Raw genomic sequence first — 27130 nt, 5'->3', positions numbered from 1 at the left:
TAAGGTTCACCCTGAGACCTTAAAAATTAAATGGAGACGCTCATTTTAAAGAAAATATTAATTGTAGTAAACGTAAAAAAACAAACAAAAAAACATTATCAGTCTTAATCCACAGATACAAGCTAGGATTATATTTTATTATTATTTTTTTGCTGTTCTAGGTTTCAGAAAAAACATGAATAAAATTTATATATATGTTTATATATATCAAAAACAAGAAAAAAACACAAAAGATCTGTATATGGTTGATATAGTTATATAGTTATAGTTATAGTTGATACTATGAAATCTTCAGATGCACAAAGCCACACTGAGTTTCGTGTGATGGGGTTCAACTACGGCGTGTACACATGCAAACAGAAGCAATGTCAGCAGGTGAGAGGTGTGCAATCATCAGCTTGGAGTAAAAAACAAAAGCAATATCCACGTGATGTGCTTTAAATATTTGTAGTGATCACTGGCTATGGTCTGTGAATTACACAGCGCTTATTATAATTCATCATTGTTGTGTGTGTGCATCTGTATTTCCTTGCTGAAACTAATAAAAATCATCACATAGACTGACTGTGCATGTCAGTTGGTGTGTGTCTGCTCCCTGCAATTGTATTCATCTGCTACTAAATTACTATTTTGTGTAACTCACATACTATATAAAGTTACTGTCACATTTACTCAATACTTAATGTGTGTGTGTGTCACTATAACATAGCAGCAGATGCAAAATAAGTCCTGCTTAGAAGGCGAACTGTGAGCGGTCTGTCCTGTAGGCTGGAGGGCTTGAAAAAAGCAGGACACCCACTATTTGTGTCCCACACCAACAAAGAGTCCCAGCCCTGTTACCCGGGCTGACTGTTTTACCATTAATTACAGTCCCAACATCGAGCACTGATTAAATATGAAAGCTATACTTCTTTTTTTTTTTTTGCATGTTTATTTTCCACTGCTTGATATATGTTTATGGTATCTTAGCTGTAGCCTGGTCATTTGCTGCACATAATTTTGTGTGGATGTCTCCAACAGTGTGTGCACGAGATTTATCTTTAATCTTTGTGTGTATTTTTAGGTCAAAAGAAAGAAAATGGAAACTAACACGACCAATGAGAGAAAAGAAGAAAAGGTTAGAAAACAAAAGCTCTTGGATCCAGCAGGGTGGGAGCAGCAGCTGAACGGGCAGCACTCAGATCAAGCAACACTTTTGTTTCCATCAGCACCGCCTGAAAATCCAGAAAGTCAAACAGGTTTAAGTGAGACACATCCACACCCCCTGCACTCAGAACCAGTCAGAGTGGCCTAATCCTGGGGCAAAGTAAACAGGGTGTGACCTGTGATTGCTCAAGTATGAATGAAATCTTTTCTTATTGAATGTGAAGTTATCATTTTTGAAGAAAACTACATTTCTCAAAATCTAAAGTCATTTCTTTCCACCACAAACTCAGAAAACAATTATCTCAGTTTCAAAAATTAGAAAATCAAGGTAAACCCTAAATACATTTGGCAAGTTTGCACAGGTACAGGTGGAAAACAAATTGCAAAAACAAGCAAAAAAGGTGGAGCAAGGAAAGGAAAAAAGCCCAGTCAAGTTCCAACAAGCACAGCAGGAATAATCTCAGTTAAAAAAAAAAACATCTATAGCAATGAACCAACCAGTTTATGTCAGTAAATGCAGGGAAATTATGCTTCCGCTTAAGTACACCTCCAAGAACCAGTTTTAAACCACCTTTTAGACTGCGTCAGCATATTTGAGACTCTTTAAAGCTGCAGAAAGAGTGAGTGTGAGTCATGATTAAACAATGCAGGTAGATAAATTGTATTCCAGCTCTTAAGTAGCTTCTGGAACATAAGGCGAAAAAACACTACCCCGGCCTAATGTGACCTAAGGTGACATCGCTGATTATGGAGTTTGTTTGTTTGTTTGTTTTATTTCTTGTTAGTAAAACTTTTTTATTTTAAGACATTCTATCAGCTATTGATAGAGTAAAACTGGGTTAAATCTCATACTAATTCTCTGATTATCAAACCAATTCTTTAGGGACCCCATAAATGAACTTTGGATCCTGAATTAGGGAAGAGTTTTGAATTCCAGAATACCAAATCTGAGTTCTTTATCTTTCAACCACAAAAAAATAAAAACCTTGTATGTCTCCAGAATTTTAAAATCTATATTGAAGACTTAGGACATGAAAAACAATGGGAAGACCACTTAAAAAAAACAGAGAAGTTCAGCTTTCTTGGAAAAACAGCACTAAATCCCCTTTAACATTGAAAACATGCGCTGGGTAGATCTCTGCCCTACAGGATTAAGTATTTTCTACAAAATTTGTAAAAATGTCTTGACAAGAAATGATCCGAAGGGTTTTTTTTGAGTCTGTACCGATGCTTCTGTGTCTGGATTTAAGGTTAATGATTGCTTACACAGTCAACCACCAGTTTATAAGGTACAGCGAGGAAACACTAACACACTCTGATGCAGTTCGAATTCATTTCCCAAAAATATCTTATGAGGACTGTAAAAACTTTGATATTTGTAATAAAAATTGTTAAATGGAAAAAAGTGATATTGTGCTATACTGATGGATGGTTCTGTTTATTGATGTCCATAGGGTGGACACAATAATGGAAACATATTTCAGTATAATGCAACACAATACAGGATAAAGCTGAATCTAAACCTCTCTAAAACCAATCTTTCATTTTAAACCATTTTAAACCTTCAGTCACTTTTTGTTGTACTGATTTTATTTACTGATTTATTGTAGGACTGTTGTATCATAATACCAAGGATTATTAATTAATTTTAATTTTGAAGGTTAGTGGCAAGGTTTGCAGAGAGACACCTTTAGAAACTGGCTGAATAAAAAAATATGTCTAAATCTTCATCATACTTGATGTTAACCAGATCCTACCCAGTATTCTTTTAAAGGCAAATATTAGACAATCTGGGAGCCTAAATTAACTTATATATGTACTTACTGGAGACCTCACATATGAACTATTTAGAAATTCTACTGCAGGGTCAGCACCTAACTCAGAGGTTGTTGTGCCTTGGCGCACACTTGGTGCCAGGTGGCTTGCTGTCCTGTGCGTCATTTTGAAAATTCCTCACAGCAGATACAGTAAGAGCTGGTGAAGTGGCAAAATGGCATTTTGAGATATCGTACTGATGTTGTAAATGTCTGAAATGTCAAGCAGCAGATTAAATGTAAAAAGTTGTGTAATTTGAATGTAAATTTGAAACTGCTTTTAATGCAGATGTAAAACTGCTAATGCCAAACTTAAAAAAATACATTTTATTTTAACTCCTTTAAATTATGCTCACATGGTGGTATTGCTTTCTAATTTACTAGATTCTGTGTGTGTGTGTGTGTGTGTGTGTGTGTGTGTGTGTGTGTGTGTGTGTGTGTGTGTGTGTGTGTGTGTGTGTGTGTGTGTGTGTACAAAAATTCTGTTTCTGATCACTTTCATATATAGCTACTAAATGTAAAATTGTGCACAGTGTGTGTAAGAATGACTTCATGCACATGAATGTCAATGCCTTCAAAAACATGAGTGTCAATAGTTGTCCGTGTGTGTGTAGGAAATTGTGTTTGTCTAAATGTCTTTCTGAGCACCTACGTAGATATATTCCAAGTGTGTGCAACATAATACACATTAACCCACTCGTTCCCACAGATATGGACATGAAAAAGTAACACTTCTAATAAAAATGTTAATGTAGAATTGCAGGAAGATACCTAGACATACACACACATGCACACACACTTCTAACAGATGGAAATGGTGTGTGTGGAAATGAAGTGGTGTGTGTGTGTGTGTGTGTGAAATAGACAAAGCTGAGAGAGACAAATATTTAAACATATAACAGTAATAAATATATAATATTATATTAATTAAACACTAACTTTACCTGTGTGTGGGACTATGAGGCGTTCATTTATGAACAAAACTGTGACATGTATGACACATAAATGTGAAGCTTATTTTAAGGTTATGGTAAAAACTAGTTTGTGGTGCCATAGTGTCAAGGTGGACGGTGGTTTTAGGGTGTAAGTGGGTAAAATGTGATCAGCTTAGCCTCTGAAAATATGTCAGAATGAGCGTGTAGCTGTGTGGTGAGGAGAGACTGGCTGAAAGTTAAACATGAGCAATGCTTTGTGGTTTGGATTTTTTTAAAGGCAAAATTGAAACTGTAAACATGCAGAAAGATCCCCAGACATAGACACACGCATGCCTAACGGCTCAAGTCTGTGTGCGTGTGTGTGTGTGCGTGTGTGTGTGTGTGTGTAACCACAGCAGAAAAACCTTAGATAGGCAAATATTCAAACTTACAACGTTATATTTAATAATCCTTGGGTACAACTTTACAATTTAGAAAACACTAGTTTTAGCTGTGTGTTGCACTACGAGGCATTTCTGAACATTGCTGAACAAAACTGAGACGTGTGATGCATAAATGTGAAGCTTATTTTAAGGTGGTTTGTGGTGCTGTAGTGTCAAAGTGACTGTAGTTTTGGGGTGTGCATAAGTAAAATCTGGTAAAAATGTGTGAGAAAGAGTGTGTGACATGTGTGAATGTGTAGCTTATTTTTCCTCTTTTTTGATATCTGAGAGAAAACTATTTTATGACAAACACTTTTTACAGAGCTTTGGGTAGAAATTAGCTGCTGTTCAGTTCATTTTAATGTGTTTGTAATGAAGGAGAGTCATTATTATCCGGGGTGATTTTTGCATGCGTGCGTGTGTGTGTGTGTGTGTGTGTGTGTGTGTGTGTGTGTGTGTGTGTGTGTGTGTGTGTGTGGTAAATTAGCAGTATATATGTTCAGGGATGCTTTTTGTAGTTTAAAAGCTATATGTTTCAGGAGGTGCAGAGTGTGATGCTGTGAGTGTGTGTGTGTGTGTGCATATGTGAGAGTGGGAGTGCAGACACTGTACGTCTATGTGTCTCCATGTTGTGGACATGCAGGATTCAGAGTTGTGTGTGTTTCTGTGTTCAGTTTCAAAATGGACATTTTTTTCTTTTCTTTTGGCTGTAATAGTAAGACTTTGATTCGATGGTACAGACAGGAATGAATATTAAATGTGGAATGTTTGGATTCCTTCTTATAAATATGTTTGCTTGCCCATGCGATTGTGTGTGTGTGTGTGTGTGTGTGTGTGTGTGTGTGTGTGTGTGCACGCGCGCGTGTGTGCCATTGTTTAATGTGTGTGCTTGAGCATGTTTCACTTAGAAAAAAAAGACTCCACTGTATGTACAGTGACAGTAAATGTAATAGTTTGTAATATGATGTCTTTTCTTGCAGAACAATGAGATACACACGTGGACAGGAGGCTGAACATACTCATGGGTGGCTCTTCAGCTGGACACACACGTGGCAGGTGATTATGTGTTGTATATGTTATCTTATAAAAACAGGAGTAAATATATGTACTGTCAAACTACATGCATTTTAAAATAATCTATCCATAAGCCTGTCCTTAGAAACGGTTTATTAGCTAACAGAGGGAAACTGTAAATACTATAATTTCATTAGAAACAGCTGATTTTACCTTTTTTAAAATGTTGGGGCACAAGCAAAAGCAAATGTCTCTACTCTCAAGACTGTTAAAATATACTGTGAAGTATGGTTTTATAGTTTAGTGTGTATATTATGCTAAAATTGCTTAAATTGTAAATGCAAAAAAACAACCCAGATGAGTCATATTTGCTGTGATGTTTCAGTCGTCAGTCATTTATAAAATATATGAAAATACGAGTTGCTTAAGATTGTTAGACTGCTTTGTTATGTTTGATGAAAATAAAATTTGACTCTCTCTCTCTCTCCCTCTGTGTGTGTGTGTGTGTGTGTGTGTGTGTGTGTGTGTGTGTGTGTGTGTGCCTGTATATGTATTTGCCACTATGCTATCGGTCATTCTCAAAGATCCTGTGACCTTGTTACCGCCGTCGGACCGCAGGTATGTAAGAAATCAAAACATGTAAAACTTAATTATAATAGTTGGTAATAATATTGTACAGAAGTTGCACTGAATTTGTGTCTCTTGTCATATATTTTTAAGGCTTTGAATATGACTCTCGGGGCAGATATTTGTGAAGGGAGTGATCAGATTTTAGAGACAGTTTGCGTCTTCTATAAGTCCTGAGTGTTGCCACTTTCACGGAAAACATTGGGGGCATGTAAAGAGAGAATTACGCCGCATTTTGCTGTGCTGTGTTGCTGGGAGGCTTGTGATAAAAGTTGTGTTTCGGGCTGAAATAAACGTGCTGCTTTACAGACGTTATATTGTCAGGTAAAGAGGCACAAATGGGACAGGAAGTAGTCGCTGTGGGGTGGACAGCTGTGCGTAAATGGCATCCTAGGACTTGTCTGGTCGCATGATCCTGGTAAATGTATGTCTGATGACAGACGTGGATCGACCTGTTTAGAGCAGAGGTCAGTTGTTTACTTTTATGAAGCTTTGTTCCCGTTGAAGGACCCTCTCTGTGCGTCTTGGGCTGTGCGCATTTCAGCACCACGGAGGTGGACAGCAACGCACAAAGGGCTCCGAATTAAAGGAAACCTCGACACATTGTTTGAGTCTCTTCTAAATTCTGGTCAGTGCTATTTAAATATAAAGTGAAATACTGCTAGAAGAAATATTTCATATTTTAAATGTTACTTATATTCATGTTAAAATATGAAATGAAAGGCTCCCAGCTTCAGCAGCGACCGTCGATGTCTCTTTTAATACTTTGTCAACGTCACTCGTTACTCTGAACTTTGTGTCGTTATGGATTTATAACGACACAATATATATATATATATATATATATATATATATATATATATATATATATATATATATATATATATATATATATATATATATATATATATATATACACCTCTTAATTTCTAGCAATTGTTACTACCCTTATAATTCATGTTTCATAATCAATTTAGGACTATTGCAGATTACATCTGGACAAACTAATGCTGAAGGGAAGGGAAGAAAATATAGTGAGAGTAAAAACGGATTTGTGGTGCTGTGAAGCCAAAGTGCACTGTGGCTTTAGGGTGTGTGGGGGTAAAATGTGGTTAGCATAGGCTCTGATCATGTGTGCGAAAGACTGTGTGCCAGTGTGGTGAGAGGAGCGGGGCAGAAACTTAAACATGGGCAGTGCTTTGTGTTGTGCGACTTAGGTGAGAGGTGCTAAGGGTTATCGATACTGGGTGGGGTGGGTACAATTTTCATGTACACAAAATAAAACCCTTGAAATAGGAACAAGCCGAAGCTGTGGTTATATTTGTGATTACGTGACAAGCTGGTAGAAACATACAAATAAAAACATGCGTGTACCTTTTGGTATATTTAATATTAAACGTGCCAAAATAATCCAACATCGTGCACGTGAAGAGTCGGTGGGGAAACTGATATGCAAAAGTGTGTGTGTGTGGTGCAGTTTCTCTGCGTGTTTAAAGTCTTACAGATACAGACACGTGTGAACATTTTCACGGGGAAATTGTGCACGTCTAAATCCTAACTTTTTTCCTCTTTTTAGCTATTGGACTGCGAGGACGTGGCCGTGACGTGACTGTGGACTCTCAAAACATCTGATAGACCGTGTGCATGTGTATGTGTGTGTGTGTGTCATTAGTAAAAATAAATAAAATTATATATATTTTTGAAATCCATTTAAAGACAATGTGATGCTACTATCTTTCTTACATAAATTGTGCCAGGGAAATGTAATTTCCCTGGCACAATTCCCTGGTCTATTCCCTGGTCTATTGTTTTAATGTTAAGAAATTGCCTGCATATATTTGTTTGCCTTATGTCAGAGCCTGTGTGTTGATAATTATGTATTATTATTTAATTCAGCTATGTGATATTGGCTGTGTTGAGGTTGCAGGATGTAAATCGGTATTAAAAAATATTTTAAACATGTGTTTTTTAAAGATTACTTTGTAAAAGATGACAATTTAACTCGACATTTGTAAATGTATTTTATGTCTGCTGTATGTAAGGGTGATTGAGAGACAGCCAGTCACTAATACTCTTAATTTTACCCTGTTTGAAGCTGTTACACAACTTGCTGCTCCTTCTCGTCAGTGTCACGTTGACTTCGATCTCATCTCTTCTGTCAAAGAATACAAGCAGCTGCATTATGTCTACAAGCAAACAATCTTATTCTTATACTTTTGCCCCTCTGCTGAGTACATGACAGCCCTCGTTTTGTCTCGCAGACCTTTTATTTGTCACAATTTTACGTTTAATTTGCGTGTGTGTGAGAGAGAGGAAGCATGGCGGCAGATGGGTGTGCTGGAGACTCCAAAAGCTGCTGCAAATAGCCTTTCGGGGTCGGAGTTGGGGAAACAGAGCACATACTGCCGAGCTTAAAATCATGGCAGTCTGTTCTTGTGAAACATCTGGACTCTGTAAGCATGATTGGCTCATTTGTATGTATGAAAATGTAGACAAAACAATAAAATAAAGCGACGGAACATTCACACGACTATCTCAATGTTTATGTAACGCGCGCACACACATCTCATCCTTGCTCAATGTTTTGGATGATGGGGAACTTACTACGATCGGGCAATCTCGCGAGAGTGTGGCTAACAAGAGTGTGGTTGGGCATTGTAGTCTTCCCTTTTGGGGAGCACATTTTTGCATGTTGCGACAGAAATGTCTGTGACGGAGTTATCTGGAACAAAGAATTTAATCGGGGCGCCAAAAAACCCCTCGCCGCACTTATCTCTGCATATTTAGTAGTTATCAGCAGTGTGATGCAAACAGAATACCTAAAATAGATGACTAACTCAGATCTAGCTAGGAACAGGCTGACCTCACTGATTGGCAATCACTTCAGCCAATAAAGCATGTCCAAATGCTCTCCATTGGGCGGGAGGACGCGCACATTTTTCACCAATGAGAGCATCCTTTCATTCATAAAGTGGTGTGGGCAGTTTTTTTTCGCAGGCGTGGGTTTGGAGGGTTTCATAATCCTGACTGAAACCGTCAAACCTGTTCTGGTGAGAGCCAATACCTGACTCAGGATGGGAGCTGCCGTAATGTTTGTCCAATCACTCCTCATCCCGGTCTCCCTTTGACCCACCCCATTTCATACAGAAAATCGAATGAATGGGGGAAGCTCTGCTTTTGACTGACGCGCAAAGGAGCCTATAGAGGGGCTGGATCGGTCGACGGGCACCTACTGCAGCCAGTGAGGAACGGGGAAGGGCGGTGCAGAGTAGGAGGTGGGTGGTGCACTTTAAATCAGGCTAGACAAGTGTTGGGGGAGTGTGTGTGATGCTACAACCTCCTTATAAAGGGACTCTCTCACGTTGTGGCTCGGAAATTAGAGCACATTGCCTAAAATTGAGGTCTCCACATACACACTCACACACACGCAGAGCCACCGAGAGCCGCTGCCGTGAACTGGATGAACATTGAGGAAATGATCAGCTGGGCCGAAACGCCTCTCTTCTGGGTCGGTGCATTCACTGTGGCCTCCCTGACGCTGTGGTTGCTCTACAGGCTGCTCACAGGCTTTAGGATCTGGGTTTTGGGAAATGGACAGCTGCTGTCTCCGAAGCTAGGCAAATGGGCAGGTGAGTAGGGTCACATCAATTTCCAAGCCACCTACAACACATTCACGGTCATGAAGAGGGCAGCTCAGAAGTAGGCAGGTGGACTCGGCTCGAGCACCAGAATGAGGTTATTGAGCGCAAACTTGACTTTGGCACACAAAAAACTGCGTTCTGCGTTTTTTCTTTTTTGCGTGTGGATTCATTCAAGGGGAAGTTGGTGTTGCGTAACAGACGCAGGTAAGCAGCTGATTGACTGAGAAGATAATGGTCCTTATTACCTCCAATTGTTTTCATTTGTTCTCACGTCAGACACAGCACACAGTCTCCTGCCAGGGGCTCCAGTCAGCGTTTTCAAAGCACATTTGGAACGGTGCGGGGATGCCCCACATTGGTGAGCCAGGAGCCAAATTGCGCAGGCTATGCGCACTTTTCACAGAGCTGTTTTATGTGGGTGAGCTCTTAGCCGGAGCACTACTGAACCACATTAACCCATCCGCATGATGTAGGACAAACCCATATGCTTAATTAAAACGTGACCTACATCTAGATCATCTTGCATGTCATTTTCAGTGGTTTACCCGTAATTCTTGAAACGTGCCTGAAAAATGTGTTCCCCTTCCACAGCATATTTATACTGGCGGCATTTTTTGTATTTCTCATGTCGCCGGTTTCTCACTGATCAGGTCCTCTTGTCCTGTCCTTCGGTTTGCCTTGCAAATCTTTCTCATAAGATTAATGTGTCATTATTGGATTTGACTGTATAATTTACACTAAAAAAACGTTTTTGTCAAAACGGAAGTGACTTCGGAGCCATACCTAAGAGCGTTATGGTTTGATAGAGACTTGTCTCATAGGAATCGCCCTGCCATGGCTTGACCCACTTCTCTAGTCGCTGTTTGGAGAAGACTGCTGCGTCTGGAGCGTCTTGCTGCGCAGTTTGGCAGGCGCTCTCTTTCGCGTCGGGATAGGTCGATATTCTACCCCCTTCCTCTCCAAAAGCCAGGCGGATAATATAAATGCTTGTTGTTTTCCTTTTTCTTTCAGTCACACAGATGTTTATCTGTACATTGTGGCGCACTTCTTGACGAAACCGTCAGTTTTGTAAAATGTATGTTTAATTGAGGCCCTTTGCGCCATTAGAGGGGCTGAAATGTATGACGCAAAGGTAGGGCGGTAGGATGCCTTTAAGAACGACTAATGCACGTTTTTAAGTGATTCTGATGGAATATGCGGAGGAATGTCGGTGCACACCGATGAGTCATGCGCTTGTTCATCGCTTCGTCATCCTTTGGCCATATAGGAATGCCACCTTCACGTCATCCCACCCACCCACAGTATGTTATCAAGTGCAGCACTTAACTTCGCATTAATATTTTTCCTGCATTTTTATTTACCTCGAATGTTTCATTATACAGTTTTATTCTAGCACAGCCCATTTTGTGTGCGTTTCAAATAAATGTGATCTTCGTTATTTGTAAAGCTCCTGAGTTAGGAGCTTAAAGGATGCCCTAAACTAGAAGATTACATGGATATTTTTTTTCTGGAAAGGATTCTTACGGAACTTTTCCACTTCGTCACATTTGTTCTTCTCTTACGCTTTACGTAAGATGTGAACATGCCACTCCCTGAAACCAATTGGTGCCACCAGTCTGACAAGTCTGGCGTACGTTTCCAATCACAACGGTCGGAGATGGCAGGACGAAAACAGGTGTGCGCGTTTGGAGAGGTGGGGGCATGTGTGATCGGGATGAGGCGTGCGCCTCTGCCGGTTACACCAGATGTGCAGGTTTGGCCAGTTTAGGCAGTGGTCTGATTTCTTTAACGCATGCATGATACATCGTTTTACTACCGGTCCCCACCTTTCAGAGATCCTTGTTGCAACAAGTCCTCCTTCTTCCAGCTATTGGATAGTGTGGGAAATCACTATTTATTTATTTATTTATTTATTTATTTATTTATACCCTTTACAGTTGGGCAGCATGAATTTAATCTGTAGTGCTGTTCAGTTTTAGTTTCCTACAAGAATAATATGTCCTCTGAATTTATAACTTTTATCATTTTAGAAAATTTAGAGTTTCTATTTACTAATGACAGTGAATATTCCGTCTGTCATATACAGTTTCTTTGTCTAAGAACACATTTGAAACTGAACTGAAGTCTTTGATCAGAAATGCAATTTAAACGTATAGCTTCTTAAACGTATGTGTAGTTGTATTTGGTGTGTGTGTGTGGGGGGGGGGGGGTCATTGTACTTTATTTTAGATGCATATTTCTAGAACGGGCTTGCTTTCTAGAAAAATCTCAGAGGAGGCGACTAGTATTTCCTGCTGAAACGAGTTTGAAGGTTTGAAGGTAGTTTCTGAAGAACTTGCTTGCTTCGCTTTCTGTTCAGATATAAGTTTGTAAGGTTTTGTTTCCTCGTAATCACTGTACACGCTGTCTGTGTTGGACTAAAACTCTGCAGCTCTCATATGCAGAGCAGAGCAGGGATTTCTCAGGAGTTCCTCTGCCAGTGGTCTTCCCCTTAGTGGATGGGACTCCTAGTGGCTGAACAGCAGCGCTGCAGTATGAGTCAAGGCGGCTTCCCCAGCCTCTCTATTGCTTGTTTTCACATACTCACCCTCCCCATCCCCTGCCATTCTAAACCATCTCCACAGCTCAGTTCTGTTAAAGATATTCAGCAAATGAATGGCAGCTCTCTAAAAGACATTGGAAATTTACATTTAATTGCCCTTTTATTTATTTTTATTTAGCAGCTTTTTAAGATTATTTATGGATTCATTGGGGGGGGGGGGGATATTGCACTAATCTGCCTTTCAGGCATTTGATAACAGTTTAAAGGATTTAATATTTGGTGGTATAATGTTATCAAATTGTTTAGCATTTAGCATTGCTTTTAGTTCCAGTAGGGAAGCTTCCCAGTCTAACATGCAGCAGCCCTCGGTTTTCTGTTTTTTCTGCTCTGTGCTCCCTCCTCCAGTCTTAGCCCCCAGCATCCTGTATTATGTAAGGGAGCCTGTGTCGGTCCTGTTGCATGTGTGTAGATACAGGGAAATAAACTGAACCAAAGACATCCCCCCCCCCCTTTCCTTTTTTTGTTAAAGCAAAGGTGGGGGGCATAGTGATGTTACATGTGCCCTGGAATCCACCCCTCCAGCCCTGTTCCCCCAATTCCCTTGACAGCAGAGTTTATTGAGGAAAACGGTCCCATTATATAAGAAGGATGCAGCCATTCATCAGCTTAGCACATGAGTGACAAAGGCTTGGGTCAGCACTTATGCAAGAATTTTGCTCAGTTCGGCTCAGAGAATAAACCAGGGATTGCGAGTTTATCAACAGACCCAGCAGGCAAACCAGAGTTTTAGGGCAGTGCTGATTATTATGGGAGAGTAATCTTCAGTGCATTTTTTGTGAATAGACATAAGGCTTCATTCATGTTAAAAAAATCCACATGTGTGAATGAAAGCCAGCTTTGTGTGTGTGCGCGTTTCAACTGAGGCAGGGTCTCCACTATATCCTTGTGAATGTGCCTTCCCTTACTGCTTTGTGTGAGTGTGGGCGGAGAGAAGGAGAACACTGCTGTTCATGTGATGAACACGCTCTGTGACACGTGCCTGAGCCAGGGATGTTGAGTTTAAAAAAAAAAAAGGGGGGGGGGGGGGGGCAGAGAAAAATCCTCTGCATCTCCCTCATCTCAACCCCCCACCTCACTTCATTTCACCCAGCTCCCCATACAGCAAGTGGGTCTGTTTATAGCTACAGTATATTCCTCCATATTCCTCTGAGTATGTTGGCTTCAGTTTTATTTTTGTTTCTCAATTCTGCATCACTTGAAAATTAATGTATTGGTGTTTCAATAACTGAGGCTCATAAAAGAGCAGTTAAACATGTGATACTTTCTTTGTATATTATCTGTATTTTGGATCCATTTGCGAGTAAATTCTGACAGTTGTATTCTTGCGTGATTGTTTGGCGTCTCTAGAACTTAGACAACTTTACTACACTAAACATTTCTGCTTTCAAACTGCCACTTAAAGCCCTTAAGCTTTAAAAAACTAGCAGAAATCCCTCCAAATGTTAAAATATGAATGAATTACATTTATTTGGCTGCAGTGTTTCTAGCTGAAGCTCCAGCACCTTCCAGATTACTGACATTTTAAGACATGCACATGTAACCAAGATGTAGAGATTGTGAAGTTCAGCAACTATTATCTACTCAGATATGTTATCTGAATGCACCGTACTGGACCAGCAACATATTTCTTGTTGCTGGTTTTACTGCCTTGTGTCAGGATACATCAGTAATTTGGTTGCAAGCCAACATGCCAGCGAGGCAGTTTGTTCAGTTTTGAGTGTCTGTTGAAATGAACTGCTAACATTTTGGGTGTCATTCTTTCTGGGTTGTACCTATGCACAATAATGTACTGTATCAAGATGGGTACATCAACTAACTGCTACATTTACACTTGTTTTAAAGATGTAATCAAGCATACAAGTGGTTGAAAGTTATCATTTTTCTTTTTTTAGTAAGTAATAGAACCACGCGTGTAATTCACTTTAGTTATGTACAGCATGCTATTTCATTGTCCTTGTACCAATGGACTAATACCATTAAACACATGCTTTAGGCTTTGTCTGAAAGGTGAAAAAAATCTCCTTACTGCACATTCCATTCTTGCCTTAGCAGCACACAGTCAAAGAGCAAAGTTTTTCCTGCTCAGAAATCGCCTAGTCTCAAACCAAGTACTTGTGTGAAAAGAAATTTTAAACAAGGCATGTGACTGAAGGTAGGAGAGGGGGACAGGACTATTTTTTGCTCTGTACCCAAATATAGATGCTGCTTCTATCTTTGGCAGCTCTGAAGTACACATTCTCTTCTCTCTGTCTCACACCCACCCTCCCCTCATCTCTTCTCCCTGATCAAGCTTATTTTATATTAACCATGTGACTTGCCTCCCCTGCTATTTAAAAGCTGTGTGGGTGGGGTGGGGGGGGGGGGGGGATGGAGAATGGGGGTATTTTGGTTAAGGGATGTAGACTTTGGAGGAAGGGGCGGGTTTGTCTTTGGCTCTTCTGCTGCATCCCTCCCTCCGTCCCCCTTTTTTTTTTTTTTTTTGAGACATAGGAGGGGCTGCTCGTTGATAGGCAAGTTTGGGGTGCGACAGATTACATAACAGTACATAACAGGAGTGGGGCATACAAGGACCGCAGTCTCTCCTCACTGAGAATCTTAATTGGGGGTTTGGTGTTGGTGGCGGGGAGGGTTCTGGGGAGTTTATGGAATTATTGTAGTTTTGCCCTCCTGTAAGTTCATTTTTCTGAGATGAAATAAGACCACACATCATGTGGGTAAACACCCCTAAAAACTAGATTATTTTACTCTCATTGTACCAGTGAATAATCGGTATATTAATAAAGATTGGATGTTGTGTCTTTGTCCTTTAACAGCTGCTTACCCTCTCATATAACAGCTCATGCAGTGCAGGTTAGTCTAAACCAAAGATCCTTTAAATATCATGAGATGAAGACATTGTGCTCTTTGTCTGCCGCTCACCATATCCTCTTTGTTTTATTTATTTTTCCCCTAGCCTGCAGTGCTTTAGTTGGTGTTGGGCCTTCAGTTGGAGAGCTCGGGATGCAGCAGCAGCCTGGCTGTTGTGACAATGGTTGTGGGGGATCTTGTTGGTATTCAGGTGTTGCGGCAGGCAAGCAGGCAGCTCCCAGACAAGGCAGTGCAGGCGCTGCTATTTTTACTCCTCCTGCTGCTTTTTTTAGACCCTTGAAATAGTGAGCAGGCAGTGGCAGGGCTGCTCCACTGCTGAAGAGGGAGGGAGGGAGGGAGACAGAAAAGGCTGGGGGATGTCAATACCTCAGGACATGTTGTGCAGCACTAAGCACAGCAGAGCTGCAGTGCAAACGCGCCCCCGTCAGGGCGCCTCAAAGCCTACATGATGGACCAGTTTTTTCTGAGGTGTTGAAATGGGGTGGGGTGGGGTGGGGGGAGACACACTGGGGGGACTGGGTTCAGAGCTGAATGAGAAGCAGTGGTGCACACACAATGGTGCCAGCGTGTGGCGTCAGTGTTACGGTCACTCACGTGCTTGCTTGCGTAGAACCTTCCTTGCGAAATTGTATCTTTGTGTCACTTTTGTTCACGTAAGAGCGATTCTCTCCTGCTGGGGGGCCACTGGCACATGGGTGTCTCTGACTGAACTGTGTCTTTTGAACATTGTGTTCTCCGTACATAATTCCATACTTGTAAGTTTCAGGTTATGCAGCTTAGCTCCACTTATGATGGCTCAAACACAAAATCTCTTAAAACCAGAAGAACAGTGTCGTCATCCCACTGTACTAGCTTCCCCATTCTTCACACGGGTGAAGATGCACACATACACACATTTGACTGTCACTCAGTCCCTAGGAAATGCTTATTGAGAAAATGGTCCTATTATATAATGGGTGGGAGGAGTATAGTCATTCATAAGTGCAGCACGAGGACTTGGAGAGTGCAGTGAGGGGGCATAAAGCCTGGGGAAAGTGTGCAGGGTGGACTTGGTTGTCTGATGCACTGTGGAAAATCACAATTCACAGTATGGTGACTTTAAAGAGTTCTGAGTATTTTTCTCTTTCATTGTTGACTTTAGTATAAAACAGTTTTTTTTCTTCTTTTTTTCTTTCCACTTTCCTGTACAGCAAACAAATCACATCACCATTATAAACTTTAGTTTTCCACTCTCTAATTGTCACTCCAGAATCATTGCTCATCAAAGGGCAGATAGGCCAAATGGGTTTTATGGGCAGGAAAAAAAATGTTAAAGATTTTTGTATTCTTAAAATGCTTGATATTCATAACATGAACGCATGTATCTAAGCGATAGATCAGATGAGTAATGTCATGTTGCAAAAGATGTATTATGTATTATTATAAGATGTAAATGTATTCTTGCACAGGATCTTCTTTCAGGTTAAAGTTCAAGCAGCGCTGATGCGTACGCATTTCTGCTGCATTTTTGATGCATTCCTGCATACAAGTGTAATCTGCATCTGCAGGTTAGTCATGCAAGCAAATGATATTCGCGTCCCAGCTGCCCATCTGTGGGGTAAATTTTCCCCAGTGTACATGAGATGGGAATATGGGTGGTACACTGAAACTCAACTGTTTGATCTAGTACTTTGACAGAATGACAGCTGAAACCATTCTTGGTTTCATAGCTTATCAGTTTGTCGTCTTTTTTCCCCCTTTTGAGTCAGGGCTTTTCCTCAAATGTTGATGCAAGGTGTTTCAGAAAAAGCTTTCTCTCTCCATTACCTCCAGCAACCTTGTAACTCCAGCTGTGCTCATTTCTGTCATCTAAAATAGTTTCACACTCCTCATCTTTGTTTGAGTTCATTATACTTGAACAGTTGAGAGCTAAGATCAAAACTCACATGAAGGTCATCAGGAAAGAGGCTGCTGATCCAGTTCTCGCTAAGCACGTCTCATGGAAGGATGATGTTTTCACTTATTGTTATATTGTGCGTTTATGGCTTTATTTAAAAGAATAAGGCCTGTAGCTCATAGGAAATAAACCCCATCTGTTTCAGAATGTACCACGAAAGATATTTTTATAGACATTTTTACCTTGCAGTGGCTGTCTTGTTGCCTTTTTAAGCTGCCACCTGCATCTGCATCAAGAGCCTGATTTGGTACATCCCATGCCCATTGAAGCTTTTCTGCTAGGGAGCATTTCATTCGTAACATAGGGGGGACATTTAAAAATAACCAGGGATCCTGCTCTCTTTTTCACTTCCGACTTTGTGCTACTCTCTCTCACTCCTTTCACTCCCCTTTATCCCCTCCACCCTCCCCATCTCCCTCTCCTCCACCGCAATCCCTATTCCGTGTCTTTCTCCTTCACTCAGTCGCTCTCTTGCTTCGCTCCTGTTCTATTTTTAGCCACCCCTAGGATCCCTCCTCTCCCTCCCCACCACTGCCACTCTCCCTACCCCACTTCCCCCTCCTCTTTCTCCTGCTCCATGTTCGTCATCGCTCCCTCCTCTCTGCGTCCCCTCTCTCATCTTGTCTTTTTTTTCCAGCTCTTTGCCAGAGAATGTCCTCTGCCTCCATTAATCTTTCATCACGCCTTGCTATTATATTAATGATTCACAACTATGTGCTTGTATATTTGTAAGTACCCCTCACACCCTCACAGCCCTTTTTTTTTTTTTTTTCCTTCTTTTTTTCCCTTCTCCCCACAATCCTCTATCAGTCAAGCAGAGGCTGGGGTTGATGGGCAGTGAAGGTTTAAAAATAACTGTTTGCTTGGCAAGGTGAGGGAAAACTCACTCTGAACATCAGCCTCAATCTCTGCATTGTGGTCTCCTTTTGTTTTTTGCATTTCTTCATTAATAATTTTTTTTTTTTTTGTCTTGTATTTTTTTTTTTGTTGTTGATCCTCTCTGCTGTTGCCAAACCATTTTATTTTTGCTGCTTTCACCTCCAATTTGCAATATAAGCACCCCTTGTGCATATACTCTTAATTTGAAAATCGGTGAGCATTTAAGCCAAAATGGACTTGACTTATCGGAAAAGCTGTCATCATAGAACTTAAAGCAAGGCCTCCCTAAACGGCAGATGAATAGTATTGTAGGGCGTGCCTGCCACATAGATCAGACTTATGTACAATGTTGTTCAGAGATTGACATGCAGAGATGATGTCCGATAAGATGGTGACAGACTGACGTTTTGCAGTCGCCTGCTGCTTCTGATGATGTAATGTGGCTCATTCCATTTAGTTTACCTAGATTGGGGAAACTAGTTATTCCAGTCCTGAAGTCTTCCTCATTATTTGAATACAATTCGACTTGACCCCGGCCTTGCTCTGTGTCACTGTCTCAAGAGAATCTGTACTGACTCCTGGCTCTGTTTCTCTACAGTTGTGACAGGAGCCACAGATGGAATCGGGAAATCCTATGCGGAGGAGGTGAGGCTCCCGAACCTTTATTTATTTCATTTCTTTCACTGAAAATCTATGACTCATGCACATGTGTATATACACATACACCATGTACACTCATAGGAGAGAGCTCTTAGAGGCCTATCAACATGTAAAAGTCCTCTCACTCACACACACACACTTCTTATTGGTGCTTGTACAAGGTAACAGCCACACGTTGAATAGGGGCTACCCTGCCACGTGTCTTCGCACATAACAGAGTGGGAGATCCGGCTGTATCATGGTCATGTAGAGCCTTTGACTCATACTGTTAGGGCTACAGTGTGTCTTGTTGTTTGTCATGCAGTGATGGGCAGCATTTTAAATGTTTAGGTATATTGGTAATTGTGCACAAGCACAAATGCTACTTTATTTGTGTATCGGTTCAAAATAATGAGATGCACACCGGATTCATTCAAAGGGCTCAACCTGTGCTATAGAAGCAACAAACAACATAAGTGGTCAACAGGACAAAGATCTGAATTGTCACAATCGCTGGTCTAAAGCCTTTTTAGTTGGAAGGATTTTCACAACTGTGTGGTACACAGTTGTAGTCACAGCAGTCCAAATTACTGCTGTTTAAAGGCTGTTCCGACCTGATTTGTTATCTGAACTCTTGGAAACTCTGTGGGTTCTTCAGCTGAAAACTTTTTGCTCATGGTTGAAGTTCTGATCACCAGCAACAATCCTCCACCTTAAATTTATTTAAAGCAAGGTTGTGTACTCTGCACATGTTTGAAGTGTGCCAAGAAATCACCGTGTGCAGTGAAAGTGGTTTTACAAACAGATTTTCCGTAGAGTGACGTTAAAAAGTTGCTGTGGAAGCAATGATGACAGGTTTGAGAAGATGATCTTGAATGGAAGAATATAATAGACTAACAAAATCTGTTGCATTCATCTGCAATGCTACCGAACAAACATTTACAGCTAATGGCTTGTTACCTACTGTGACATTGTCCTCTGTGTGTTGAAAGTATGGTTGAACTTGTGTCACTAACTGGTTTTTGTGCTCTAGTTGGCTCGTCGAGGATTTGCCATGATGTTGATCAGTCGTTCTCAGGAGAAGCTGGATGATGTGGCCAGGTCAATTGGTAAGTGTGCATAAAAGTGTGTGCATGTGTATTTGTCTCCTCAACCTGTTCAGGGTTGAGAGCACAGCGAGTGGGATGATGAGGATGCGTGTAAGAGCCGACAGCGCAGTGCTGCCTAACGGGCCGTCAGCTACAGGATTTCCTTTCCTCAAGTGGTTAGATATTGAAAATGAGGAGTTGGACTTTAGCCAGAAAGTTTACTTATCTGAAATGTTTCAGTTTCTTGGGGAAGGTACTAGTGCATATTCAAAAGAATTTTACTGTAGCATTGTTGAGAGCAGTTTCACTATTTAGATTTGTTCTCCAAATCCCGCTATTTCACGCTTTGTGCACCCTGCTAACTCAAGGTTTACTCTGCTACAACACTGACCAACTTGTAAGCCAACAGAGCAGGGTGTGTTTTATTTCCTTGTGTGGATTAAGACTGACGGGTCAAATATCTGGCCTGATTGAGGAAACTCTCAAACGTATTCCTGTTGCAATATGTTTCACACAGATGAGGTTTCCCCATATTTGAGTCCATGATGAATGGCACATGAGTGTCCGTATGATTTTTGGGTGTGGGTGGATAAAAACTTTTGTCCTCTCCTATTTTGTCCAGTTGCCAGATCTAAACAGAGACCCCCACCCCCTTTGCTGTTTAATGGTGTCCTCTCTGCAACTCTCTCTTTCCATGTCTCTGCCGTCTCCCACAGCGCAATTTCCCCTGTCGTGCTTCAAGTCCACAGAGGGGGCTGATGGGTAGTCACGAGCAGGGTGCAGCGTGCCAAACTCTGGCACTCCTCCCTCACGATTAATCTGACAAAAATGTCCCTCCTTAACATGTAACCAAGACAACCCACCCTGTCCCACCTATCGTCATGGGGTTTTTTTCTTCTTCCTCTCCTCACTGCAGTCATTTCATTTGACTCTCGATGGCACTCATCAACCACGTCAAATTACTTATCCTGTTCAGCAATCAGTGATTTAATATTTGTGCTTCATCACCACATCACCAGCCGCGTTTAGCAATCTCACTGACAGTAGCTATGATGGCTAATGATAATCTGAAGTCGATAAACATTTTTCAGAGAGGCCCTCTGCTTCTTTTTTTTTTCTTCCCCCTGTAAATCTCGTCTCAAGTCTGACTGCGCACACACTGACACACTACTGGTTTTGGCCAAGGCACATCAGAGGAATTTTCCTCTTGTAACTCCCTTGGCCGCCTATCAGCTAAACGAGTCTTTGGACAAAATTCTAATTGCAGCAGGCACGTCAAACATGACGAAGGAATGGAGGGGAGGGTGCATGACGGAGGGGGAGACCAGCAGGCTGGTTTGTTGGTGCACAGTGCCCTCTGCAGTTGATCTGTCACAGAGTGGTTTCATGCTGCTATCTACGTTCATTTGAAGGTTTTGAGACACAGGGCTGCACTGTTGTTGAGACGTGTAATGAGCTTTTAAACAAAGTCCTGGATCATTTGTGAGACATAATATGAATATTTGACATGAAGGCATCACCCACTTGCATGAATGCTTTTAAACAAAACCTAAGTCATGCATCCTCCTTGCCTTTTTTTTTTTTTTTTTTTTTTTAAACTTGTCACACAATTTGTTCAATACAACTTGTTTTCTTTTTTATATTTTTGGGGGGTTATGCTTCCATTCCTAAATATCACTAACTATGAATAACTGAAACTTGTGTCTGCTTCACAGAGGAGCAGTTTAAAGTGGAGACCAGGACTATTGCTGTTGACTTTGGCAAGACTGACATCTACCCAAAGATTGAGGAAGGTCTGGCTGGTCTGGAGATTGGAGTTCTTGGTAAGGGCTGACTGCAGCTTTTCTTCTTCTTTACCTTTTGACGAGGACAGCATTAAGAGGCTTCCTTGATCTTCACTTTACTGTAGACAACTTTACACGGCTTCTCTTTAGATGTCGACAAAAAAATGGACATTCCCTTATCATATACATTCAGTCATCATAAATTGCTTCCTTAGCATGTGAGTGCGATGTTTATCAAGCCGTGCTTATTATAGAATTTGAACTTGATATTGAAGATTTTGGTGAAGGCAGATTCTTTGTTTCATACTTGCGTTCTGCATGTGCGATTAAAATAAAAATTAAGTTAGTCTGAACTCAATTCTTCTGAAGAGCAGGTTTAGGCACTTTTTTTAGTTTAACATTAAGGGCAAAGCTGGCGACTTGTACTTGCTTTTCAGTCATGTTTAGCGGTGTTGGGTCCTCTTCAGCATAGTTTCATAATAATTTAGTCAAGGACTCGTTTCCACCTTTCTTTTGTTTGTCCTGAGATTAATCTTCACATGTTTCACAAAACAAAAGTGTTTTTAAACTGACATCTCAAGGCATGTTACATATTTATAGATGCACTCTTGGTTCAGTGGTTGCTTTTTTTTTTTTTTTTCTTTATTGCTTAGGCTCCAGAATTCACACTGTCATTTTCAGCTTTACATTTAAGGAACCCTTTGTTCTTTTTATGATACCAGTTGTGCTCTACTGGTTACAAGGTGTGGCTGTTTTGAATGCCCGTTTCTACCTTTTTTGCTTTTGCTGCCACCTAGTGGTGAATAATTGAGACGGTTCCAGTTCTCCAGCTATATGTAATTGAATTAAAATAGCAGAATAATTGATGATTGCTCCCCTTTTGTCATTAACAGTTAACAATGTTGGTGTGTCTTACCCCTACCCGGAGTACTACCTCCACATTCCTGATCTGGAAAATGTGAGTAATCTTTACTTAAAGATGGGAACTTTCAGTTATTGCATGTTTTCTGTGATTGCAAGTGTAAAGTCCCAATATTTTTAGTCTTCCCTGCTCGTCTAAGACATACTAAGTATTTGTTTCTACAGCTAAGAGCAGGCAATCAACACAAATGGTGCTTTCTTTTCTTTTTTTTTTCTTTTTTTTTTTTTTTTAGTTCATCACAAATATGATCAACGTCAACATGACCTCAGTATGCCAGGTAAGTGTGTTTCTGTCTGAAAAAATTTCCCGAATGGATTAAGCCCAGTGATTGCAAACTACATACACTTATGCATGTACTTGGTGTTTTGGGGTTTGTTTGTTTTGGCTTGGATTAGTTTTTGTATGGCTCAGGTTTTATTTCCCCCTGTTGTCATTGTTCTCTTCATTTTCATTTTCCTCTTCTGCTGTTCCTACCATGGTACCTGCAGTGTCTCAGTTGTTCCCAAAGCAACGGTGAACTACACCAACGCTGTCTGTGCTCACCACCCACGCATCTCTCTCTCTATTTCTCTCTCCCTACTTTTAGTATTTCTTTTTAAATAAAAGTCTATCCTCTGTTTTGCCCCCCCCCCCCCCCCCCCCCTTCTAAGTTATCATTGTCTTTGATTTTTCACTGAACTTGTGTTATTATTTTTAGATGACCCGTCTTGTGCTACCAAGAATGTGTGAGAGGTGAGTTATATGATGGGGCTTCCATGTTTTGCGACATTACTGCAGTCAAAATATTCCTGTAGTAAATGATGGATGGTGGCACAGAGCTACTCAGGGAATCTTTATATTTAACAACACCCCTCCACCCTTTTCTTTAAGAACAGTATTTAGGAGATGACTGTAACAAAATATGGCTCTTTTTTTTGGGAGGGGGGGGACAAGAAATCTTCACCTAGCATTTTCCATGACTGCATCTCTTTCCCTCTCCTCCTTTGTTCGCAATGCTGACAAGCTTTCAATTCACACAAAGTGCTCTTCCCACCCGATTGGCTGTTGTGTTCCCATGTGATTCCCACCAGCCAATGGTAGTGCAGGCACATTTGGTGCCGTGTGAGGCTGGAGCGTCTCCACTACATCACTGCAGCAACCGGCTGCCATGGCAACGCAAACAGCCACTACCACACTGTTTTAGTGTGTGTGTGCAGTATCACTTTGTAATTGTCGGTGCAATAAGCATGCATAGACACAGGGCTTCCACGGGTAAAAATCTTATTCTGTGGATTTGATGGTTAAAAATAAGGTCTTAAAGTGTAGCCATTGATCAATGTTTCAGGAAAGCTTTGTAATGTAGGATTGTAATGATACTGAAATTCCAGATTTGACTTAGGCTTTGTTTGCTTGTTTGTTTTGATGTGGCAAATATGCAAGTAAAAATCAACCCTGTAATGTGTAATTTTAAGTGACGATTGTTCCTGGAACTTGATGATCTGTCTGTGCTGTAGCCCAAAAAGAGCCATCTTCATTTCACATACAAAATAAGTTCAACATCTACCTTCCTGTGTTTTCCTCAGGTCCAAAGGTGTTATCCTAAACATCTCCTCTGCCAGTGGCATGTACCCACTGCCTCTGCTCACTATCTACTCTGCAACCAAGGTATGTACAGTGTGTTTGGCACTTCTAAAGAGGCAAGACTTCTTCTCTAGGAAATGAGAAGATGACCACAAAACCTTTTTTTTTTTTTTTTTTTTTTTTTTTTTTTTATATTGGACTGTCTTAGTAATTTTGACGATCTTTCATTCGTGCAGGCGTTTGTGGATTTCTTCTCTCGTGGCCTTCAGGAGGAGTACAGACGTCAGGGTATCATCATCCAGGTATGTCGAGTCTGAGAAACATGACAATCATTGAAGCCTGAATATGAGTCTATGATCTATGAGAGACTAACTAGGAGCTTTCATTATTTGTCAGCATGTGTGCACATTAACTTTTAAAAATGTTGTACAAAATCATGTAAAGGTCATTAAAAGCTTTTCTGAACTTCACTCTTTTGGACACAAAGTAAAGACTGGAGTGGCTGTTTGACCAAAGTCAGTCAGCCCTATTCTTGAAACAGAATCTTGCAAGTTTTGGAAATCCTAATACACTTAAGTTTTTAATAACAAAGTTAAACATTTTTTTCCAAAGAGTCTCCATTGAAAACGGAATGAAATGAACACACAGAAGTGTTCTGCTTTTAATGAGAAGCTTTTTTTTTTTAAACCTGATGTTCCACATAAAGCTGGTTTGTTCTGTTTTTAGAACTCTGTAGTCTTCACTCATGTGCCACCTTGTGGTTGGACCACGTATAGGAGTTTAAGTATAACACAAAGTTCAGGGTCTGCCTTTTGTTTTTTCCTTGCATTCCAAATCATCACTTTACAGCAAAGATTTTGTCTTTTGGGTTAAAGAGCATGTTACATATTAAATATGGCTTACCCGAAGTTAGTTTAGCTTTCATGATTTTAAACAGTCTGCAGGGAGTGCTTTGCATATTTTCTAAGCTTGCTTCTTTTTTTTCTTTTTTTCTTGCTCTTGCAGAGCGTGCTCCCCTTCTTTGTGGTCACTAAAATGACTCGTATCAGGAAACCCACCTTGGACAAGCCCACCCCAGAGCGCTATGTAGCAGCTGAGCTCGCCACTGTGGGTCTGCAAAGCCAGACCAATGGCTACTTCCCTCATGCTGTTATGGTAAGAGATGGCAACCTCAACAAAATTAGTAATGTTGATAGATGTGCAAAATGTTGGGGCCCAAATGAATAATTCTTATTTGAAAGCTTGAATGCTGAACACATTTTAAAGTTGCAGTTTAAATTCATTTTAATTGTGAATGCAGGGCTGGGTGACCACCAGGCTGGTTCCAAGCAGCATTGTTATCTTCCTGGGAGCCAGAATGAACCGCCTGCAGCGTACGGGATACCTGCAGAGGAGGAAACTGCGAGAGCAGAAGAACGGACAGAGTTTGAAAACTGAATAGGACGGTGGCTGATGACGCTGCCAGCAGCCACATTGTTGTGACCCACTGCAGCATTTAAGGAAGAGGGGAATGTATATGATTTATCCGCCAGGGTTGCCTGAGATTTCACCTTTTGTGCCTACAGTAAATTTGCACATCAGGGCACGCGTGGCTCTGACTAAAACTGCAACCTTCTATCCTGATACTTATCTGGGCAGACATGACCAAAGAAGCTTGGAAGTGAAATGAGGATAAAATGCTGCTTTTGGAAAAGGACATTGATATTAGTCACTGACACTGATGGTGGAAATGATACAGCCAAAAACAGAGGGATTTGTTAACCCTGCTGTTGTAAGCAGTGGAAAATGGTGGTGGGCATCTTTTTATATACATATATAGGCTACACCAATCAGCCACAACATTAAAACGACTTGCTGAACATTGATTAGGTATATCTTGTGCTGTTAAAACTGCTCCAGACTGTCTGCATGGACATGGGACCACTGAATTGTTTGCAGCAGATTATTTGGTGCTGTGGGTTGAGGACTGGTGCATCTGTGTCAGTCTTTCTGGCATAAACCATGAATGCTCATTCAGATAAGGATCTGGGGAATTTGAAGGCTGAGTCTATATCCTGGACTCTGCTGTATTCCTTGAACTTTTCCTGAGCAGGTTTATGTATTATGGCAGGACGCACAGTCTTGCTTTAGGGGCCTTAGGGGTATGCTCGGTCTGCATAAATGTTTAAAATTTATATTGTGGAAAAATAATCAAATTTATTCACCTTACTTGGTGGTTTAAATGTTGTGGCTGAACGGTATTTATGATCTATTTATTTTATATTTGTATGAACACAGAAGCCAAACTCTGACTTTAAAAAAACAACAAATTTTTAACTTAGTTCTATTTACAAATCATTGAGCTGTTAAATGATGGCAGTGCCTGCTTTGTGTTGTGCCAGTTATTTGCACCACTGAGCTCATCTTATGTTGCCTCCTTTTCTTTCTTTTTTTTCTGATTGAATGTTTAAAATGACACTTTGTGGTGGGTTTTTAATTGCATCAGTGTAATATTTGTGGTAAGCCAAAGCATCTGATGGTTAAGTGCCTTTCTTCTGGCATTAATGATGGAAATGGTCTGATTTTGTGAACAGGTGCTTAAAGGTTCCATTTATTATGAAAGGATGTTAACTGGTGCTACGTCCAAAGGAACTACTAAATTGTTCTTTTTCTTACTACTCTAATCACAGTTTTTGGTTGTTTTTGTTTTGTTTTGTTTTTTCCACTTTTTTTTTTTTTTTTTTTAAATCTGATTATGTTGGTTAGCTCATTCATTGTGTGGCAAATTTACATCCAGTTAGAGTTGAAATGACAAAGTGGAACATTTTTACATGAAGACTGGTTCACATGACACCAAATGTTGGCTGTGAAAATGGGGGAACTGTTTCTCTTTATTTCTCAAATCAGTCCCCCATATGACCCGAGCTGTACCTCAACTAAGTGGCTTTTCTAGCGCCATTTATTTCTTAGAGATTCAAACTGGAATATTTACATCAAAATGCACTGTTTACATTTATCCTGCCAATTGCAACTTGTCTTTTCTACTGTTTGTTAATAAAAGCTTTAGCAGATAGCACAGTGCCTTGCCTGGTGTTTGGTCTTGCAGATTTTTAACGACTTTAAAAGTCGTTAAAAATCTGTGATAAGAAATTACAATATAAAAGTCTTTATTTCTTGATGTATCAAATTTAATTGCCAGACTTGGGGAAATTCAGTTTAATTATATAGCACCAAATAACAAGTTATTAGCAATTGTTAAATAATATTACAAAGA

At 40.5% G+C, this 27130-nt stretch overlaps 1 protein-coding gene and 1 long non-coding RNA gene across 13 annotated transcripts in view; both read left to right on the top strand.

The window, feature by feature from the left end:
• LOC102785644 (uncharacterized) overlaps nt 1–8472 on the top strand; it is a 51496-nt gene extending 43024 nt beyond the window's left edge. For 9 of the 12 annotated variants that reach the window (XR_015719262.1, XR_015719258.1, XR_015719263.1 and 6 more), the window contains 3 exons: nt 1064–5373; nt 5916–5949; nt 7535–8472. This is a non-coding gene — a long non-coding RNA (uncharacterized LOC102785644). Of the gene's footprint in view, nt 1–1063; nt 5374–5915; nt 5950–7534 lie in introns of those variants that run through there. The other 3 variants (XR_015719257.1, XR_015719256.1, XR_015719255.1) reach the window with 3 other exon arrangements.
• Nucleotides 8473–9290: 818 nt separating this feature from the next.
• Nucleotides 9291–26912, top strand: hsd17b12a (hydroxysteroid (17-beta) dehydrogenase 12a). The gene is made up of 11 exons (XM_087844398.1): nt 9291–9587; nt 18483–18529; nt 19557–19632; nt 21327–21434; nt 22289–22353; nt 22550–22594; nt 23015–23049; nt 23880–23961; nt 24114–24179; nt 24883–25032; nt 25178–26912. The coding sequence occupies exons 1-11, from the start codon at nt 9419–9421 to the stop codon at nt 25316–25318; spliced, it is 984 nt and encodes a 327-aa protein (XP_087700524.1). The 5' UTR covers nt 9291–9418; the 3' UTR covers nt 25319–26912.
• Nucleotides 26913–27130: the final 218 nt, after the last annotated feature.

The sequence above is a fragment of the Neolamprologus brichardi genome, chromosome 7, assembly GCF_056152115.1.
Source record: "Neolamprologus brichardi isolate AB-2024 chromosome 7, ASM5615211v1, whole genome shotgun sequence".
Classification (NCBI taxonomy): domain Eukaryota; kingdom Metazoa; phylum Chordata; class Actinopteri; order Cichliformes; family Cichlidae; genus Neolamprologus; species Neolamprologus brichardi.
The sequence above is the reverse complement of the archived record's forward strand: the minus strand, read 5'-3'. Positions and strand labels throughout refer to the sequence as shown.

What these genes read in the sequence shown, in the direction of transcription:
- hsd17b12a (XM_087844398.1), top strand. Translation starts at nt 9,419, where the DNA reads ATGAACATTGAGGAAATGATCAGCTGGGCCGAAACGCCTCTCTTCTGG. An exon ending in ACATTCCTGATCTGGAAAAT is followed by an intron (nt 22,354 to 22,549) that starts GTGAGTAATCTT and finishes TTTTTTTTTTAG; the next exon opens with TTCATCACAAATATGATCAA. An exon ending in GTCAGGGTATCATCATCCAG is followed by an intron (nt 24,180 to 24,882) that starts GTATGTCGAGTC and finishes TTGCTCTTGCAG; the next exon opens with AGCGTGCTCCCCTTCTTTGT.